General features: G+C 34.9%; 1 protein-coding gene across 1 annotated transcript; it reads left to right on the top strand.

The window, feature by feature from the left end:
* The first annotated feature begins 7,980 nt into the window (after positions 1-7,980).
* LOC107803213 (cyclin-U2-1-like) lies at positions 7,981-9,333 on the top strand. Its single transcript, XM_016626853.2, has 2 exons — positions 7,981-8,526; positions 8,912-9,333. Exons 1-2 carry the CDS (start codon positions 8,114-8,116, stop codon positions 9,174-9,176), a joined length of 678 nt encoding a protein of 225 aa, XP_016482339.1. The 5' UTR covers positions 7,981-8,113; the 3' UTR covers positions 9,177-9,333.
* Positions 9,334-20,794: the final 11,461 nt, after the last annotated feature.

Here is a 20,794-nt window from a genome sequence, read left to right as displayed (position 1 = left end):
AAAAGTCGCCTATGCTCAAGCTCAAGTTCGTCAAAAATAGCAAATGGGACGAATGTCCTCTGTTTTTATAACTTACAGCTCTGTCCAGTTCGATCAAGGAGCTCGATCTCGGGAGCTAGATCTCAGGGAGCTCGATCTTGGGAGCTCGATCAAGGAGCTCGATCTCAGGGAGCTCGATCTTGGGAGCTCGATCAAGGGAGCTGGTCATGGCCTCGATCAGGCCTCGAGCCTGGGACATGGTCATGGCCTCGATCAAGTTCGATCTTGGGTCTTGATGCTAGCCCTCGAGCCTTGCCTTCGATCATGGCCCTCGAGCCTTGCCTTCAATCGTGGCTTCGATACTGAGCCTCGTCCCTGGCTTCGACTCAGGCCTCGATCGTGGGCTCGATATCTGGGTTCGATCTGGGGCTCGATCACAGCCCAGAATATACATCAGAAGGGAAAATTGCAGCAACTTTTTAAGTCCAACTTTTGATCCGTTAACCATCCGAAACTCACCCGAGGCCCTCGGGACCTCAACCAAATATACCAACAAGTCCTAAAATATCATACAAACTTAGTCGAACCTCTAAATCACATCAAACAATGCTAAAACCATGAATCATACCCCAATTCAAGCTTAATGAAACTAAGAGTTTTCAACTTCTACATTCGATGTCGGAACCTATCAAATCAACTCCGATTCACCTCAAATTTTACACACAAGTCATAAATTATATAACGGAGCTGTGAAAATTTTCGAAACTGGATTCCGTCTCTGGTATCAAAAAGTCAACTCATCAGTCTAACTTCCAAACTTAAATTCTTGTTTTTAGCCATTTCAAGCCTAATTTAACTACGGACTTCCAAATAAAATTCCGAACACGCTCCTAAGTCCAAAATCACCATACGGAGCTGTTAGAATCATCAAAATTCTATTCCGGGGTCGTTTTCTCAAAATGTTGAGCGAAGTCAAACTTAGCACTTTAAGGCCAACTTAAGGAACCAAGTGTTCCGATTTCACCCTAAACACTTTCAAATCCCGAACCAACCATCCCCGAAAGTTATAAATCATTACAAGCACATACAGGAAATTTTATGTTTAGGGAACGGGGTTTTAAAAGTTAAAATGACCGGTTGGGTCATTATAAGCACCTGGTAGAGTTGTATCAAGCCTCCCTGAAGAAGACAGAGAAAAATGCTGAAGCAAATTTTATTTCTGAAGATAATTTAGACTTCATGCATTTGGACGTAGCTGATTATTTTGCACTCCCAGAAGGAGGAAGAAGTCATGTGATCGGTAGTGAATCTGTAGAAATGTAAATATTTTAATTTTTGTTGTTTGTAGTAGATAGTATGGTTATGTAATTATTGTACATAAATAAAAGTTTATGCTTTGAAAATGATGTTTACTATCATATTTATTTTGTTTATGTCATTTTGAAGAATATGGATAATCCTCAAATTATGTTTGGATCAAAGACCAATCATGAACATGAAGATATTTGTGTAATTGATAGTGGAACAACTCATGCCATATTCAAAGATCAGAAATACTTTTCTTATTTACATAAGGAAAAAGCAAATGTTTCTATAATTTCTATTAATATAAATTTGATTGAAAGCTCTGGAAGAACTACTGTATTTCTGTCTAAGGGAACAAAACTTATAATAGACAATGCATTATTCTCCTCCAAGTCCCGAAGAAACTTGTTGAGTTTTATAAATATCCGCCAAATGGATATCATGTTAAGACAATAGATGAAATGAACGTGGAATATCTTTGTATTATAAAGAATATTTCTGGCCAGAAATGCATTGTAGAAAAGTTACCAACTTTATCTTATGGCTTATACTATTCAAAGATTAGTACAGTTGAAGCACACTCTGTCGTAAACCGGAAGTTTACTGATTTAAATACTTTTGTGCTTTGACATGGCCGTTTGGGCCATCCTGGATCAATAATGATGAGACGAATTACTGAAAATTCGAGTGGGCATCCATTAAAGAACCTGAAGATTCTTACAAATGATGAATTTTCTTGTGATGCTTGTTATCAAGGCAAAATGATCACTAGACCATCACCAAATGAAGGTTGGCATTGAGTCCCCTGCCTTTTTAGAACGTATACATGGGGATATATGTGGACCTATTCACCCACCAAGTGGGCGGTTTAGATATTTTATGGTCCTAATAGATGCATCTTCAAGATGGTCTCATGTGTGCTTACTATCATCTCGCAACCTGGCGTTTGCAAAGTTATTAGCCCAAATAATTCGATTAAGGGCACAATTCCCAGATTATCCTATAAAGGCTATTCGCCTTGATAATGCTGGAGAATTCTCATCTCAAGCTTTTGATAATTAATGTCTATCAGTTGGGATAAAAGTTGAACATCCTGTAGTTTATGTTCATACTCAAAATATCCTTGCAGAGTCATTTATTAAATGACTGCAATTGATAGCAAGACCACTACTTATGAAAATAAAATTTTCCATTACTGTTTGGGGCCATGCTATCTTGCACGCAACATTACTTATCCGTCTCAGACCGACACATTATAATAAATATTCTCCGTCACAATTAATTTTTTGTCATGAACCAAATATTGCCCATCTACAAATTTTTGGATGTGCTGTATATGTGCCAGTAGTACCACCACAACGCAATAAGATGGGCCCCCAAAGAAGGTTAGGAATATATATTGGGTTTGAATCACCCTCTATTATTCGCTATCTTGAACCATTGACGAGAGATTTATTTACTGCTCGATTTGCAGATTGTCGATTTGATGAAACAAATTTTCCATAATTAGGGGGAGAGAAAAAGGAAATCAAAAGAGAAATTGTGTGGAAAGTTTCATCATTATCTCACTTTGATCCACGTACCCCTATATGTAATCAGGAAGTCCAGAAGATCATCCATTTATAAAATATAGCAAATCAAATGCCAGACGCATTTACTGATTTGAAAAGGATAACTAAGTCACATATCCATGCAGAGAATGTTGCTATTCGAATTGATGTCCCAGCAGGACCATCTACTAGCATGAGAGCTAGTGAACCTAAAGCACGCCTGAAGCGTGGTAGGCCTTTGGTTCTAAGGATCGAAATCCTAGAAAAAGAAAATCGACAAATGATCAAAATGATATTATGAAGGGATCTCCTAAAGAGACCCAAGATCTGATTAGTTCTGAGATTCCTGAAGAAATCAATGAACCCGAGACTCAAGTGAGCGAGTAACTTTTAATAAGTTCTATTGGTGATGGGATTAATTTAAATCGATCTGAAATAGCGGTGGATAATATTTTTGCTTATAATGTTGCACTTAACATTATGCAAGATAGTGAGAATTTTGAACCCCGATCTGTTGAAGAATGTCGACAAAGATCTGATTGGCCAAAATGGCAAGAGTCAATTCAATCAGAATTGAAATCACTTGTTAAAAGAGAGGTCTTTGGACCAGTAGTGCAAACACCTACTGGTATAAAGCCAGTTGGTCATAAATGAATTTTTGTGCGATAAAGGAATGATAAAAATGAAGTTGAAAGATACAAGGCTCGCCTTGTTGCATAAAGATTATAACAACTTTATGTTTTTTTACTAAACTCGTTGGAATTTTCTGTTTCTCCTTTTACTAATTGAAAAAACATTTAAACTGCCATATGAAAACGACAAGAGATGCAAGTTGCCCGTACACAGAATTCTATGCAATTTCTGATCAAATAGTAACATGGAACTTAATAGTAAAACATTTAAGAAACCGTACAAATATTTCATTCATGACCATTTGACCAATAATTGACATGTTCTAAAGTTGGCCAGCTGGTAACATGATTTCATAATTTCATTCAAGTAACCTTTTGACCGAATAGGGATGAAAATTGAAGGGATATTATTATTTTTAGCCCGCGCAAAAAATTATTTTTATTTATTAGTTGAAAAAGTGTGCAAAACTTGTACTCTCTTCGTTTTAATTTAGATGAGCTAGTTTGACTCGGCACGAATTTTAAGAAAAAAAAATCTTGAAACTTGTGGTCTTAAAAGCTTAAGAGGTAAAGCTGTAAGGTCATGATATTTTTATGGTTATAAAAGTTTCTCATTAAGGGTAAAATAGGTAAAATGAAGAGTTTAAAGTTAAATTATTTTCAAATTTAGAAATGTGTCATTTATTTTGAAAAGACTAAAAAGGAAAGTACATCGTCTAATTTGAAACAGAGGGTGTATAATTTTTGTATATAACATATAAAATATATATATATATATATATATATATATATATATACAAAAAATATATAAATTTTATATATTTTTTTGACTATTATTTTTACAACTGCTATACATTATCATTTCGCTACATTGAAAGGTCATTATAGTTGAAACTTTGGGTTAGGCCCAAACTAAATTAATTATAGTATAGGCCATACACAGCCTGTATGGGCAAAAATCATGGGTAATGTAGTGGGCCCAAAGCCCTTAAAACTTCAACGTTTTGGTACTCATGATATTGTACAAAATCGTACTTTTCAATCTTTTTGATTTGATTAGAAAATCTTATTCTATAATTTTTTGTGCTCATGTTCAATCAAGTGGATCTCCTTTGGTTTCTACTTTTCTTTGGACATAGATCGCCCTCACACTAGTCTTCTCATGTTATCACTTTTATTTAATGTAGTAAATGATTTTCAGAAATACACATTAGTTTATTTTTGGTTTATTTGAAGTGCGAGAAGAAAAGATAAAAAAGAAAACTCTTAAATGGAATTAAAACTTCTCATATAAAAGTAGTTGTCTGATATCAGCATTTGTTAAAAACATTTAGGACAGCAAGAACAGAAGAAGGTTCTTGGTGAAATTTGAACCTTGCATATTTTGGTGCAAAGTAAATTTAAGAAAAATGACATTGTATAGGAAAAATAATAATCGAAAAATGTATAAAATTTATATATATTTTGTATATATATACATTATGTATGTTGTATACAAAATTTATATTCTTTTTCGGCTACCACATGTAAATAATTTCTGACACGGGTTAAAAGTAATAATACCCCGTAAATTTACAATAAAAAATTTGCAACTTTAATATATTACCAAGGATCTAATTTTAGTACATGTTGAAGTATAGACAATATTTTACCTTCGCAACTCATAAACCTTCTATGTTATATTCTCTAGGATTTTGAATCTTGGACATAAGCTTTGGGGTCGTTTGGTATGGTGCACAAGAATAATACCGAATAAAGTGTAGTAGTAATACTAGAATTAGTAGTGGTGAGATTATTTTTTATTGACTGCTTGGTTTGGTGTATCAAAAACAACATATATTGCTTTGTATAAGAATAGTATTGTATAGGGTGTATAATTAATACAAGTACTCCCTCTGTTTCAATGTATGTGAACCTATTTGACTAAGCGCGGAGTTTAAGAAAAAAAAAGACTTTTGAACTTGTGGTGTAAAATTAGGCACATATATTTTGTATATTTATAAATCATTACATAAAAATAAATTGTCTCAAAATATGAAAAGTGGCCATTCTTTTTGGCACGGACTAAAAAAAAATAGATTTTACATAAATTGAAACAGAGGGAATATTAGTTATACATATGCTGAAAACATTACCAAAAAGTGATTAATAATACTAAAGCTAATGTATATATTATTTCTCCTAATACATCCTATCAAATGACCGCTAACAGTAGGGGTGTACAAATAAAATCGACAAACTGCACCAACCCGATAATCTGAGTCAAACAGAGGAAAAAAATCCTGACTATAGTTTGGTTTGATTTGGTTTCATGTTGGAGAAAAACAGACAATATTTGGTTTGGTTTGGTTTTAACTAAAAAAATCAAAACGAAACCAACCCAACCCAACATTATATGTATAGAAGTTTTAAATATATTTAATACATAAAAATATTTATTGTAATTTAGTTTATAAATATTTTTTGAGTTTTTTCATAGTTTTATTTCTTAACGTATTATTTCAAGTTTGGGCTTATAATTTTTGGATGCTCCAATAAGTTTTATAGTCCATAAATGTTAGTAACTCAAATAAATCCTAAACCAAAATCAAATCAATACTAATGCTAATAAAATATTCAATTCAAATGTACTATGAATGAAAATAGTGTTGGATATCTATTTTTTAGTTTTTTCATGGTTTAAATAAAATGTATAACTTATTTTTTTTTTTTGTGGTTAGTCATGTAAATAAGCAGTACTTATTAGTCGTAATTTTAAATTATGTTTGTTTTTATTATGGCTTATTAATAATATTTATTTTATGAAATTTTATTATCTTTATTGTTGAATATTTTAGTACAATGCCATGACTCATCTCATATTTATGTTATTTTATTGAAAACGCCTTATATAGTTTTGTCTTACTAGGATTAAATTTTAAAGAAATATTTGGAGCACAAATTTTACGTTTTGTGCTATGAAGACTTTATAAAGAAAAAATCGAAAAAACCAGAAAATCCGAAAAATCTGAGATTAAAAAATCCGACTTTTATTGGTTTGATTTGATATTTAGATCTAATAATCTGATACAATGATTTGGTTTAGCAATTAGAAAATTCGAACCAACCCGACTTATGTACACCTCTACCTTAGCTAACAGTATAAACAGAGGCATTTTGTCACTATGCAAAATACAGCCCTAATACTCAAGTGATGAAGAATTAAGAAGCTCACACGAAAGCTTCCAACAAATCTTTTGTACGTATTCCTTTAAGTGGTTGCAAGTTGCAAAACCAAAAAGATTTTGAAGTTAATGTCTGAAGCTACTGCACGTGTGACTTGTACCAGTCTTAGTCACAAACTCTGAGAATAGTTTGTATTTTTATTTGATTGGTATAGCTGGGGACACAAATCTCAAAGAAACAAAGACCCCCTCTTTAAATGCAGACCTTTAAAAGACCTAACACATTTCAATACTTTCCCCTCTCCTACCCCATCCTCCTACTGTCGGTGACACCTTCATCTTCACCCTCTTTTGGAATTATTCATATGGTAAATCTAATGTGGGTACATTTATTTTTATGCTACTATGTTTTGCTTAATATAATATAGTAGTGTTGAACCGAAGGGTCCTGATCAACGGTAAAGTTATCTTTGTGTGATTTATAAATTGGAATATTTATATCAGATTAGATTGTCTATATCATTTCCCCGTACCCTGCATGAATACAAAATACCTTTTGCACTTGACTGGGCTGGGCTGCCCTTAGTAGTATTTGAGCTAACACGCGAACCCCTCAATTATATTACTATTCTTACGGGATAATTATGATCGTCAATGCTTAGACAAATAAGAAAAAATCACCAAACGTTCTTTCTTTGTCCACTGTTAGGCTTTACAACCTGATCTCACGTAGTTTTCACCTACTTCGTTAATCACTAGGAAATAAGTATTATTTGAAAGATTATACATTGAGTAAATCACGCTGAGGTAAGGTAAATATATTAGAGTTGTATTGTGATTGTACGAATATATTGATGGGTATTTACCTTTTATCATTAAGTTCAATTCGTCGTTGTTCCTAAATATGGATTTACTTCAAGAAATAAATATACTTGACAACTCACAAGGTCAATAACCTTGTTCAGTCACAGATTCACAGTAAAAGGTATACAATTGAGGTGTAGATTAACAGTTGACTAGTAGCATTGTGGGATTCAAGAACAGCTTGCAGTGATAGTTCTAGACGGCAAAATAAAAGGAGCATATAATAATATAAGAAATATGCATATGACAATATAATATGTGATCTAACAATAATTTAAAGCAGAAAACTAGCTGGTGTGTCTGGACTTTGCCTTTACAATAAGGAGGCAAATATCTTGTAATTTGATATTTTCCCTCCTTTCCTACCCTCCTTCCAAGTGCCCCCAAAAGTTTCACTTTATAAAATTCTCTTTACTATAACACAGCCAAATTCCCCCTCTCTTACTCAGCAGTCAGCACCAAACTCTCTAATTTCCCTCCCTTATATAAATAAACTCATTTCCCTTCCCAAAACCATTCATTCATTTCCCAAGAAAAAAGAATAGAAAACCACCCCCCCCCCCCTTTCAAATTCCTTTCTAGCTCTGCGTTCTCCTCTGAATTAACTCATAATCAAGAAATGGCCTTGGCTGTAACGAACTCTAATATATCTCCAAGAAAGCTAAGGGATGATCTTTATTTTTACTCATATCAACAAGACTCAAATATCCCATTAGTGATCTCAGTTCTTGCTTCTTTAATTGAGAGAAATTTGGCAAGGAATCAAAGAATAGCAAAAAATTGTACATGGGCATTATCCAAGAATATAAGAACAAGAGTATTTGATTGCCATGAAACACCAGACATGACAATACAATCATATTTGGAGAGAATTTTTAGATACACAAGAGCTGGACCTTCAGTTTATGTGGTTGCTTATGTATATATTGATAGGTTTTGTCAACTCTATCCTGAGTTCAGAATTAATCCAAGAAATGTACATAGGCTACTCATTACCACTATTATGGTTGCTTCCAAATATGTTGAAGACATGTAAGTTTCTTTTCCTTAATTTTCTTCCTTTTTCTGGTTAGTTAATTTTTCATCACATATCACTTTTTGGTTTTTGCTTCAATTTGAAGACTTAAAAGTATTATAAAAGAATAGACTAGTCAAGGCTGCAAACTGAAGTAAATAACTTTTGTTGCTGACTTTTGCTTTCTTTCCTCAAAATATTTGAGACAGATCATCAAATTCTATGGAGTACTTTTTACTTTATTTTCCCATTTTTCATAATTGTTGCTTGATTTTGAAAACCACAGAATTAATACAGTTTTATTTCTTTCTTTCTCAAACTCCTCTGCTTAACAAAATGACAAAAGAAAAATCTTAAAGAAGCACTTTAGCTGATATATATATTTTGAATTATTTTCTGCAGGAATTATAGGAATTCATATTTTGCAAGAGTAGGAGGATTGACAACAAATGAAATGAACAAATTGGAGATGGAGTTTTTATTTATGATGGGGTTCAAGTTTCATGTGAATGTAAGCGTTTTTGAGAGTTATTGCTGCCATTTGGAAAGGGAAGTGAGCATAGGAGGAGGCTATGAAATTGAGAGAACTTTAAGGTGTGCTGAGGAAATCAAATCAAAACAAAGAGAAGAAAGAAGATGTAGCCAGATTACTAGAGTTTTGCTGTAATTCAATTTCATAATGGGAGTTTTTCAATTACAAATTGTAAATACTATGTAAAGTAGTTTTGAAAGTTTTTGCTGTGTAACAAAGCATAGTAGAAGTTCTCAAATGTGACAAGTTTTGCTTAGGCTTTCTGCAGTGAAAATATTTTATTTTGAAATCACTTTAAAGTTGATTATTATAATTCTCTGCTTGGTTTAAATCAATACACGTTAATAATTCTTGGTCAGTAAGTCAAAGTGGTAACTTCATTAACTTTTACTGAAACGAAGACCAAGGTCGGGGGCGGATCCGGCCTTTAAATTAATAATTTTGATACGAAATATAAATTTATGCATAAAATTTTTAAAATTATAAAAAATAGTAGATATAAATCGTTTGGTACACGGGATAAGGTGGGATAAGTCTGGTCCTAAATTTATACTATATTTGGTTGATTGTATAAATTTATCCCGACCAAACATAGTATAAATTTTGTCACAAACTTAATCCTGAATATTATATCTTATCCCACTTTATCCCGTCATACTTGGTAACTGGTATTATTTTATCCCAACTCACAGGTTGGATTAATTAGTCTAGAGATTATAATCTCAGGATTATAATCCCGAAATAATTTAGTCCGCATATCGAATAATCCCATAAAATTTAAATCCTAAATCCAACTTCGACTAAGGTAAAAGTATATTTATATACATAGTGTAAATGGTCATTGAGACTAAAAGAAAAAAGTTCAACAACTTTGTTCGGGATTGATGGAATTGCCTAAAATAGCCAGAAAATTATAGATGGAATAGAAGACAAAAACAATGACAGTATGACACCACAAGAACACACGAAAATAAGGAATTCCGCAAGCCGTCTCTACCATATCTGTCAAATTTACAAACAGTGGTGCACGGATCGGCTTGTGCGCACCTTAATACCTATTACTTTTAACCAATATAACTGTACAAGTATTGAATAATTTTGTCCACCGAAGTTAGTGTTGGATAAATGATAAGAATTCACGTGATGGTTTTGCCTCGGCTGCAATTCGTGCTATAACTCTAAACGGTTAACATAGGTAAGTGCTTCCTTAGAAATACGCAATCACCTAAGTCCTAACTATAGATTGGATAAATTGCTTAAGCTAAAATGTTATATGCTCTGTTATGGGACTTAATTCGTAAATAAAGGTTGATCCTTAAAGATGACTTACACAAGAGATTATATAACTAAACAAGAAATCAATATACGACATCTCCTGATGGGGAAGCAGAGGAGGAAGTTTGAAGCACCCAAAACACTGTTGTTTCTTTAGGTTAGTATGTACAAAATTATGTTGGAGATAGTAATTAACAAGCTTTTCACTAAATATCAGACAAGAGAATAGATTTCTTAACTTTTTAAATTGACAACTAATTTTTTAAATTAAGTGAAATGAACAAGATCGTGAAGTCTAAAACAGTGAGTCAAAAAGGATTTCGTTCTAGACAGCTATAGTTTACAAAAGGCTTAGGGTAAAGTCCGTCACCTAATTAGTACTAATAATAGCTCATGATTGCATTTCCTTTGCTTTTTTATTTGCAATAAATTTTCTTTAATCAAATCCCATAATGGTGTGTACGAACAAAGATAATTTAAGTAATTGAGAAACATTAGAACATAATAAAATACTAAAAGACCCAAAGTATAGCAGCATCTAATTATGGGAGATCTTGATTCACATCATAATGTCATGCCAACAGAAAACAAATTGTGAGAGTCAATGGAGGAGAAAAGGTAGAATTAGGACAATGCAATTATTGCTTCGTATGTTTATTTTAAGTAAAGAAAAGCTCTGGTTTTAGTAAAGGTTCAGCTAATCAAGAACAATATATATTTCAGAAATCGATTTGTTCAATTTCCTAATCAAGATACATTGTTTCTTGCTTCTTTCAAGGATTTCTCTTTCTTGAATGATTAGCCATAGCCTTAGACTCAACAGTGATGTTTTTAGCCGTACAAATCTTATTGTACGTGCGCTGCGCGTATATAACACGTCAATTAATAGAATATATATACAAAAATATTATTGAAAAATAGTGATTGCCCTTAAAATAATACAAACATTTATTTAAATGATGAAAATAAATATTATTACATTGATGCAGTAGCTAAATTTAATATCTTTTGAAAATGATAATGAATTTAGTTAAATTAGGTGTATAGTAATAACGGCGTATAATTAGTAGATAACTTCAGCTTTATTCTAATTTATGAAGATAAAACCATCTTAATTTATCAAAATTCAATAATAAATATTTTTGTAGAAACACATTAATTAATTGGGCAATATAAATTCATGCAACTTCAAATTTTACCAGGTAAGTATTCTAAACCAAACATATCAGAAATCAAGCGTTGTGATTTTGTAAACTATGTACGCTAATTGCCAACAAACGATATGAATCAAAAAATAATAAACATTTATTTTTCATCTTTATTACCTTCATATTTTTTTTATAAACATCAATTATTCAATATTAGAGCGCTTGAATATAGAGGAGAGACTCGTCTCTCAACTTGCAAACTATTGGAGAGATTAGATCTTCTCCCTCTCCTCCTAGTTATCTAGTACTTGTTTGTGAATTCGTAACAGGCTAAAATACGGGAGAATAAAAAGGTTTCTTAAACCTAAAAAAAGACTTAGATATTAGGAAATAATTAAATGGCTATTTTCAAATATTAAACATAATGACTATTTTGCCTAATGTTAAATTAATATTTAAAGGGTAAAAAGGACGAACGACTTTTGCTAATGGCCTTCGTACTTTTGATATAGTACTAGTCTTAGGATACGCCCGTTGCGCGTGTAACCCATATTACGATCAAAATCTTTTTAAAAATCACATAAATATTACTAAAAATATCTTGATTTATAGAATAAAAACTAAAGGAAATAATTAACTTCCTAAAAATATGAATGTTAATTTTGTTTAACTAATTCTATAAGAAAAGAAACATCACCCCACAAAGTCCTGATATGTCTTATTGAATTTCGATACACGGGCTTTGTATTTAGTTTAAAGCTTAGAATAAGTAGAATATGTTAATTTGTATTAGCATTAATCTATCTAAACTTCTTTATAGTAAACAACTTATAAGGTTAAGCTGAATGTAAGAAGCTTGTATGATTCTACGAAAATAATAAAGAGGATCATTGCAACTATATAAGGAACCATGAATATGCTATAGTTTTATCTATTATTCATTATTAAATAATTTTATAATTTTGTATATATAATATTTTGAAGAAATAGTACATCATTGAAGGGTAATATGATCTATCAACGTTACAAAATGATATGTTCATCCATAAACAATTGTTTGTGTTATAATATTCTTGGTGTTTGAGACAAAGACACATTAACTATAAATTTATAAAGAAGCAAGGATGGTCCGTTTCTTACCTTGAATCATATGAACTTGGCACTTTAAAAAAAATAAAAATAAATTATGTTCAATATAAAAACATAACATTTTTTAAAAACAAAATGTTAGGAGTAATTAAAAAGGTAAATAAACCATTCTTAAGCTTTTGTTTGATAAGTAGCAAAGTTGCAGAGAATTTGGAATTGCAAATGATTGATTCCTTCTTGAAAAGATATTTTCTCATTTATTTAACCTAGATTTTAGAAATTAAAGACAATTTGATTCCTTCATGAAAACTATTTTCCTCATTTATTTATGGTAGAAATTTTAGGGTATTTTTTTAGTTTTTTTTATTTATATTAGAATTTTACGAATGTTCTATTTTTCTTTTAGCCAGGTAAATTAAAGTGTATTTCATAATTCATATTAAATAAAATTGTAATTATACTCAATACATTTCTTTTTTATTTAAATTAGGAATTTCTAAATACTTTAAAGACAACTTTGTTCCTTCTTAAAAAGATAATTTTCTTTTTTATTTACATTTAGGATTTTTTTTTCTAAAATATTATTTCAAAGGAATCAAATTAATAATAAAATTTGTTAGAGACCCTTGGCTACCGCTTGGTTGTCATAAACGAACATAATTCAAAGGCAAAAGTAGATACAATTTCTTTCTTACGTATTTTGAAGGAATTTGTCAAGCTCCCAAAATTTCCTCCGTAGAATATCGTGATGGTACCTAATCTCTAAGACTAGGTAAGCCTATCAAATGCGGAATAACAATAGAAATTTGAAATAAATAAATCTGCAAATTCACATAATTACAACTCCCAAAACCCGGTAGAAATAAGTCACAAACTTCTAAGAATTTATCCTCAATGTCTCTATATATCAGAGTCTAAAGAAAATAAGGAAGCAACAAAATAATGATAGAAGGGGACTCCGGAGTCTGCGGACGCTGGCAGATATACCTCGAAGTCTGCGTACACAGGTAGCTTACTAATGTCTGGGCTGGTAAGATGTACCTGGATCTGCACAAAAGATGTGCAAAAATATAGTATGAGTACACCACAACGGTACCCAGTAAGTGCCAAACCTAACCTCGGTAGAATAGTGACGAGGTCAGGTCAGGCCCTACAGGAATAATAAAAGACAAGGTGAAATATTTAACAATATAATAAAAATAAAATGACAATGGAAATGAATCAAGTAAGTAGTATGTCACCAATTAACTACGCAAAATAATGGCAAATAATACCTCGTGGAAACAAAACAGAATTCTTTTCAACTTTAAGAAAATTACAACAATAATCAAAGGCAACTGCGACCATAAATCAATATCAACAAGAGCACTCCCGAGGTACCGCCTCGTAGTCCCAAATCATAAATAAATTCATAATATCTCATTTTCTTATATCACCGCGGGAGCCTTCACATTTGATTTTAAAGAAAATATTTTTCCGAAATAGCATCCCGCGTTTTAGCCACCCTTATCACACCGCATGACTTCTAGTAGTTCTCCTACTAGCCACGTGTATCAAGACACCCTTATCTCACCGCATGCGTTTCAACACCCAGACTTTATACCACCGCATGCATATCAATATCACAATATATCATAATTTGTACCTCAAGTGCCCAAATATTTCTACTTGCCAAAATAAACCAACAACCAGAATATTTTTTCACAATAAGGAGCTCACGGCTTAATCACAGTAAATACAAAAGTCTTCACCAAATATTCAGCAAAATAATATCCATTATTTTTACAATACGGAGCTCACGAACCAATCACAATGTATACAAAAATCTTCACAAAATATTCAGCAAAAATAATATTTCCACAAATTCAGCAAATTTAACACACTCGTCACCTCGTGTGCACGACTTTCAATACATTACAATTATCATATCAATACCAATCCTAGGGAGAATTCCCTCCCACCCCCACAAAGTTAGACAAATCACTTATCTCGACTTGCTCCAATTTAATCCACTAGTAGGCCTTTTCCTCGATTATCGAACTCTAAATGGCTCGAATCTAGCCAAAATAATTCGATACAGTCAACAAAAATTATAGGAATTAATTTCATAAGAAAATACTATATTTTTCAATAAAATCCAAATTTAACTCAAAAATCGCACGTCTCGGAATCCTGCGAAACTCACAAAATCCGACAACCCATTCAATTACGAGTCCAACCATACCGGTTTAACTCTTATCCGACTCGAAATCGACACCGAAATCTCAAAAATTCATTTCTATGAGATTTCTATAATTTTTCCAAATTTCAATATCAAAACACTAATTAAATGGTGAAAACAAATGATGGATTCAGGTAATCTAACCATAATTGAGTTAAGAACACTTACCCCGATATTTTCTCTAAAAGTCTCCCAAAAATTGCCTCTCCCCAAGTTCCAATTTGTCAAAAATAAAAAATGGAACGAAGTCCCGTACTTTATAACTTTCAGTTCTGTCCAGGCTGCCCTCGGCCCTCGATCCTGGGCCTTCGATCTTGGCCTTCGGCCTTGATCCTGGGCCTTTGATCTTGGCCTTCGGCCTTGATCCTGGGCCTCGATCTTCGGCCTTCGATCCTAGGCCTCGGTCTTCGACCTTCGATCTTAGGCCTTCGATTTCGGCCCCCGAATTTCCAGCAGAAAATATTGCAGCAGCTTTTGCAACAGCTGCTTAAGTCCAACTTTTGATCCGTTAACCATCCGAAACTCACCCGAGGCCCTCGGGACCTCAACCAAATACACCAACAAGTCCTAAAATATCATACGAACTTATTTGAGACCTCAAATCACATCAAACAATACTAAAATCACAAATCACACCCCAATTCAAGCTTAATGAAACTTAAGAATTTTCAACTTCTACGTTCAATGTCGAAACCTATCAAATCAAGTCCGATTGATCTCAAATTTTAGCACACTAGTCATAAATGACATAACGGAACTATAAAAATTTTCAAAACTGGATTCCGATCTCGATATCAAAAAGTAAACTCCCCGGTCAAACTTCCAAACTTAAATTCCTATTTTAGCCATTTCAAGTCTAATTTAACTACGGACTTCTAAATAAAATTACGGACACGCTTCTAAGTCCAAAATTACCATACGGAGCTGTTGGAATCATTAAAATTCTATTCCGGGGTCATTTACACATAAGTCGACATCCGATCACTATTTGAACTTAAGCTTTAAAACTTAGAACTAAGTGTTCCAATTCATTCCAAAACCTCACCGGACCTAAACCAATTACTCCGGCAAGTCATATATCAGTTATAAAGTACAGAATAAGCAGTAAATAGGGAAACGAGGCTACAACTTTTAAAACAACTGGCCAAGTCGTTACAGAATTATAGCTTAATTCAAATTAGTTTTCTTTTCTAAATTTTGGAGTACGTTTTTTATGGGTAAAAGGATCTAGAAAAGTCAAAGTTGTTTATTTATAATAAATTTCAATAGTTCTAAATAAAATGAGTTTCTATATACTTCAAATAAGGAAAGATTTAATAATCAAAATTTTATTTGATTTTAGAATCCTATATATTAGGAGAATAATTAAATTACAACTTTGTCTAATATGAAAGCTATTTTTAAAGGATAAAAAAGACGAACCATATTTCATCAAGGACTTTCGTACTTTTAATATAATACAGATAGATAGATTATCGTTTTACTTCGTGTTTTAGAGGGCATAGGCTCATATTCATCATATTATATATGTAAAGGCAAAATGGGAAGGAAAATGGGTGATCATCAATCTGCTCCTTCAACTTCGTGTAAAAAATCAAACTCTTCCTCCGCTTCTATGCTATAGAGATTCTCCCACTCCTATATCAAAATATGACGATTGACTAGCCATCTTCTGTATATTTTTTGTATGACGAAAAATGTTTTGGGAAAAATGTATCCAAAAATATTTTTTCAAGTAAATTTTCTTTTTAACAAAAGAGATGAAATAACTTCCCTAAACTATTTTTTTCTTGTAATAGCCCATTTAAAGTGTAGTTGCCAAGGATTAGAATGTGTTTGATCGTGACAAAAAATACCTATTGAAAAGCGTTGTCCTAAAAAATATATGTCAAAAAGCTTTCTTCTTTACATTTGATGTCTAAGAAAATATTACCATGTAAATTGGAAGGGAGAAAGTATTTGATTTTTTGCATCTAATATCCTCTCATTTGTCACAGTCATTCAAAAAAGCTATGAATAGACAAGACCTTTCTTTGTATCAAGAAGATCATTGTAGGATTTTTTTGTTTGTTTGTATATTTTCCCTTATTTTAACTTCAATTTTTGCATGGATGATAGGAGTTATCTATACGGTTGTTGAAAGGCTAGATCTCAGAAATTGATCTCAAATCTTCCAATGACAAAGACCTATCCTGTTCAACTTACACTCACTTTAACTATAAAAAAATCACGGACAAGTGGGACGGAAGTTTGGAAGAAACAGTAAAATCGTTTCCACTAAATTGGAGTAATTTAATTGGATTCAATTAATATAAATGAGAAGTATAAAAATTATACGCTATCAGTATATTCTCATATAATAAAATAATTTTTGTAATGGGAGAAGTCATATCATTCCCCTCTGCCACTAAACTTTACCTCTTTGGAACTGTTACTCTTAAAACGGATAACAATTAAATTTTTACGCGATTTTAAGGATATGCGGATTGATTCAACACAAATAATCAAGTATGTTAGATAAATGAATTAAAAACGAAATGAATAATCAAACCAACTGTAATGTTGCGGCCCAAATCGGACTTAGGCTGCACAATAGTTTTGCCTTCGATCGAACCCTTGGTTCGAAGCCAATTGTGAATGAAGAACAAACAATAAAGTAAAAACTTTGCAATAGCTAGAGAGCAGAAAAAAATAAATTTGTATTACCTTAGTTTGCGTGTTACGATGTATGTTATCAAAGAAAAACCTCTCATTTATATATTAGGAGAGTTTCACCCCTAGTACAGGTCTAAAAAAGGTAAAAATCTTCCTATCTCGTTAATTACTGGTCCGTAACTGACATTGGGCGAGATCCACACCATGATATCCGGTTAGGTACAGATATCACGGCCCCCTGTTAGTCGTGCGTAACCGTTTGCCATATTTCCCGAGGTCTTAGAGTTCGTTTCGGGTCCGAGGAGCGTTGCTTTATCACACTCGACGATGAGCACATTGTTCACCTTTCATGGGTCTCGGTACGAAAGGATGGCAGACCGATTTCAGCCTCGTGTGTCCGTGTCCTTCTTCCGCCTTCTTCACCGAAAAATCGGGGCATGCATTGTCCCTGATTTTACCCGTATACAGATAATCCCCTCGTTTTCCGGAGAGTAGGTTTGTCGGACCGATGGGAAACGAATAGATGAACCCCGATTTCTTCCCTCGTACGTTATAACTGAGATGACGGGTAAATCGAAACGTCTCATCAGTCGCGTCATTCTGACTTCGGACACGTGTCGGTCATCAGCTGGCTGTCTTCGAATGTGAAACGTCGGGTATTGATTGCATTTTTCCCTATAAAAGCTTCGACCTTTTACACGTTTTTCATTTTCCAATCCTATCTTTTACCTTCGAACTTCCTAACGGCTTTTAACTTTCTCAAATCTCCATACCCTGCTTCATAAGCCTTCATATCTTCATCTCTGTTCTTCAAACCTTCATATCGTTTTTCCGATTTCCAATGCAGATCTTCATATCTTCATCCCACATTCAAACCTTCATACTCTTTCTTCAAAATTCTCCTTCAAGTCTTCATACTTCCCTTTAAATCTTCATATTTTTCCAGATCACGATGGCTAACTTCCAAGTACGTACCGCAATAAGCGACTCCCTCATCTTCTCATCTGGCCGCAGGCATTGAGGTGGCTATTCCCGAGGTGGCTTAAGATCCCCCCATGAAGAGCTTCGTACCCGGGGGCTGCTCTATCAGGAATGACTTCAAGGTTGAGAAGGCCTCTACTCAACAAGGCCGAGGCGAGGGAGCATGGAGATACATATGCTCTGTCACTGAAGAAACCCTACCCGTAGTCCGAGCGGACTGTAAGTGGAAGGGCAAGGAAGTGGTTATCCCCAAACCCAACGACGATATTACTACTCACGTGAATTGGTATCTGAGTGCTTACACTTACCCCTTCGCGCTCGCCCCTATGGACCCCATGGTTCTTTCTTTCTGCAAGAGGTACGAGGTGTGCCTTGGGAAAATCCACCCGTCATTCTGGAGGATTGTGATCCCCCTACGCCATTTTGTGAACAACACTGAGTCCCCTCGATTTATCCTCGATCACCTACTCCGCCTGTACAGTCACAGAATATTCTGAGGGTGATTGATTAAGCTCGTTCGCCGAGCAAGCAAGGCTCTTTTCTCGAGCATTGACGAGGACCGAGACCGAGGCTGGCAGGGGAGGTTCGTTTGGGTAAAAACCGAAGACCTGATTCCCCCCGAGTTTCTACAGTTCCCCGAGGAGTGGAACGCATCCCGTGAGTATTGTCTTTCTTGGGTATTTCTTCCTTTTTATTTCTTTTTTTCATCGCTTGTGTTTGTGGTCGTGCAACTGTTTCCCGAGTTCTAGATGCATTCCCCCGATTCAAGGAGTGGATCGAGGGGATTTGTAAGCAGATGTCGTACTCCGAGCGCGCATGGCGCAAACTTTCGAAGGGCAAATGGGAGGCCCGTTCTCATGGTGAGGTTCTTCCTTGAATAGTTATCATCACACTCTTAATTTATTCAGTGCTAACCTTTTCTTTTTTCTTACAGGTCTGCCTAAGACCACCGAACATAGGCCGCTGGATGAGGACGAGGACCCATCCTTGCTTGCCGAGCCCTCCATTTCGGGACAGCCCGGAGCTACCGCGAATGAGGAGAAGAAGAAAAGGAGGAGAAAGTCCTCGGGTTCCCCGAACCACGAGACGAAGAAGAAGAAGAGGGCGGCCACCTGGGTTCGGAAGCCCAAGAAGAATACCAAGTTCAGGGTACTGGACCCCAACTTTCTCTACCGGCTCAGGGACGAGCACGAAGAAGACGACATATTCGTCGCCCATGGATTGACCCCTACCGGGGAGCAGGCGACGACCGAGAAAGGGGGCCATGAGGTCGATCCCCTTCTGACTCAGGAACCTGAGGGGGAGATAAAGGCTTCAACCTCCCTGGAAGCCGCTCCTATTTCGAAGGAGGCGACGTGTGTCATTGACATCATGGAGACACCCTCCTATACCGAGTCCATGCTCGAAGAGGCCCAAGCGGGCAAAGTAAAGTCAAGTGAGGGAGTTCAGGGTTCAGACGATCCCCTCAACTCCTTTTTTGATGGCATAGACATTCCCGCATTGGAGGATTTTTTCGGGCTGGGTCACTTAGAGATTTTGAAGAAGGACGTGCCCTCGGAAGCTGGCGGGCCGAGTTCGAGCCCAAAACTGGTGAAGCAATTTCCCGCGTTGAGGGTGAACCCCGGACGCAAGAGGACGTTCGTTCTCACAATCCAGAGGATGCTCGAGTCCTATCTGCTCCTGTGAACGTAGCCAGCTACCTCCGATGCCTGGTGACCGAGGAGGACCAAGCAAAGATGAAGAGGTGGGCACGTCAAGTCTTTTTAATGAAACACAACAGGCGCTGAACATGGTAAGGAGTTAACACTTTTGTATCCCTTTATGAATCCTACTTAGGTTTTCCTTTGACTTCTCTTACGAATTTCATCATTTTATAGGCTTCAGTGCTTCACCATGAAAGCTTCCTCCGGTACCGCTTGGAAATTAGACATCTCGAGTTAGAGCTCAAAGAATAGGTCCGGAAGAAGGACATGTACATGGATCTTAGTAAGCAACAAGACGAGGCCCTTAAAGACCTCCTGATTCTCCAAGCCGAGCTGGAAAAAGCTCAGAAGGAGGCCTCTACGTTGAAGCGGAAACACGCCGACCAGGTTGAGAAGGTAAAGGTCTTTGAAGCTAAAAATGAGCAGCTAGTCATGGTGACTAACAACACAACTTCACAGGTCCAACAGAAGATAGACCCGATCGACCAGTTGCGGGCTGAGATGGACAAGGTCAAGGCCGCAACCGAAGTGTGGAAGGAAAGTATGGACCTGCTGGCATCGGAAAAGGAAGCTGCGAAGGCGGGGCTGGCATCAGTCGAGAACCAAATTCGGGTGGCGAAGGACAAAGCCGATAAGTGGTCTCAGTTGAACGATGATCTCCGGGCGTAGCTGAGCTCGGCC

Source organism: Nicotiana tabacum, chromosome 19 (genome assembly GCF_000715075.1).
Source record: "Nicotiana tabacum cultivar K326 chromosome 19, ASM71507v2, whole genome shotgun sequence".
NCBI classification, from domain to species: Eukaryota; Viridiplantae; Streptophyta; class Magnoliopsida; order Solanales; family Solanaceae; genus Nicotiana; species Nicotiana tabacum.
The sequence above is the reverse complement of the archived record's forward strand: the minus strand, read 5'-3'. Positions and strand labels throughout refer to the sequence as shown.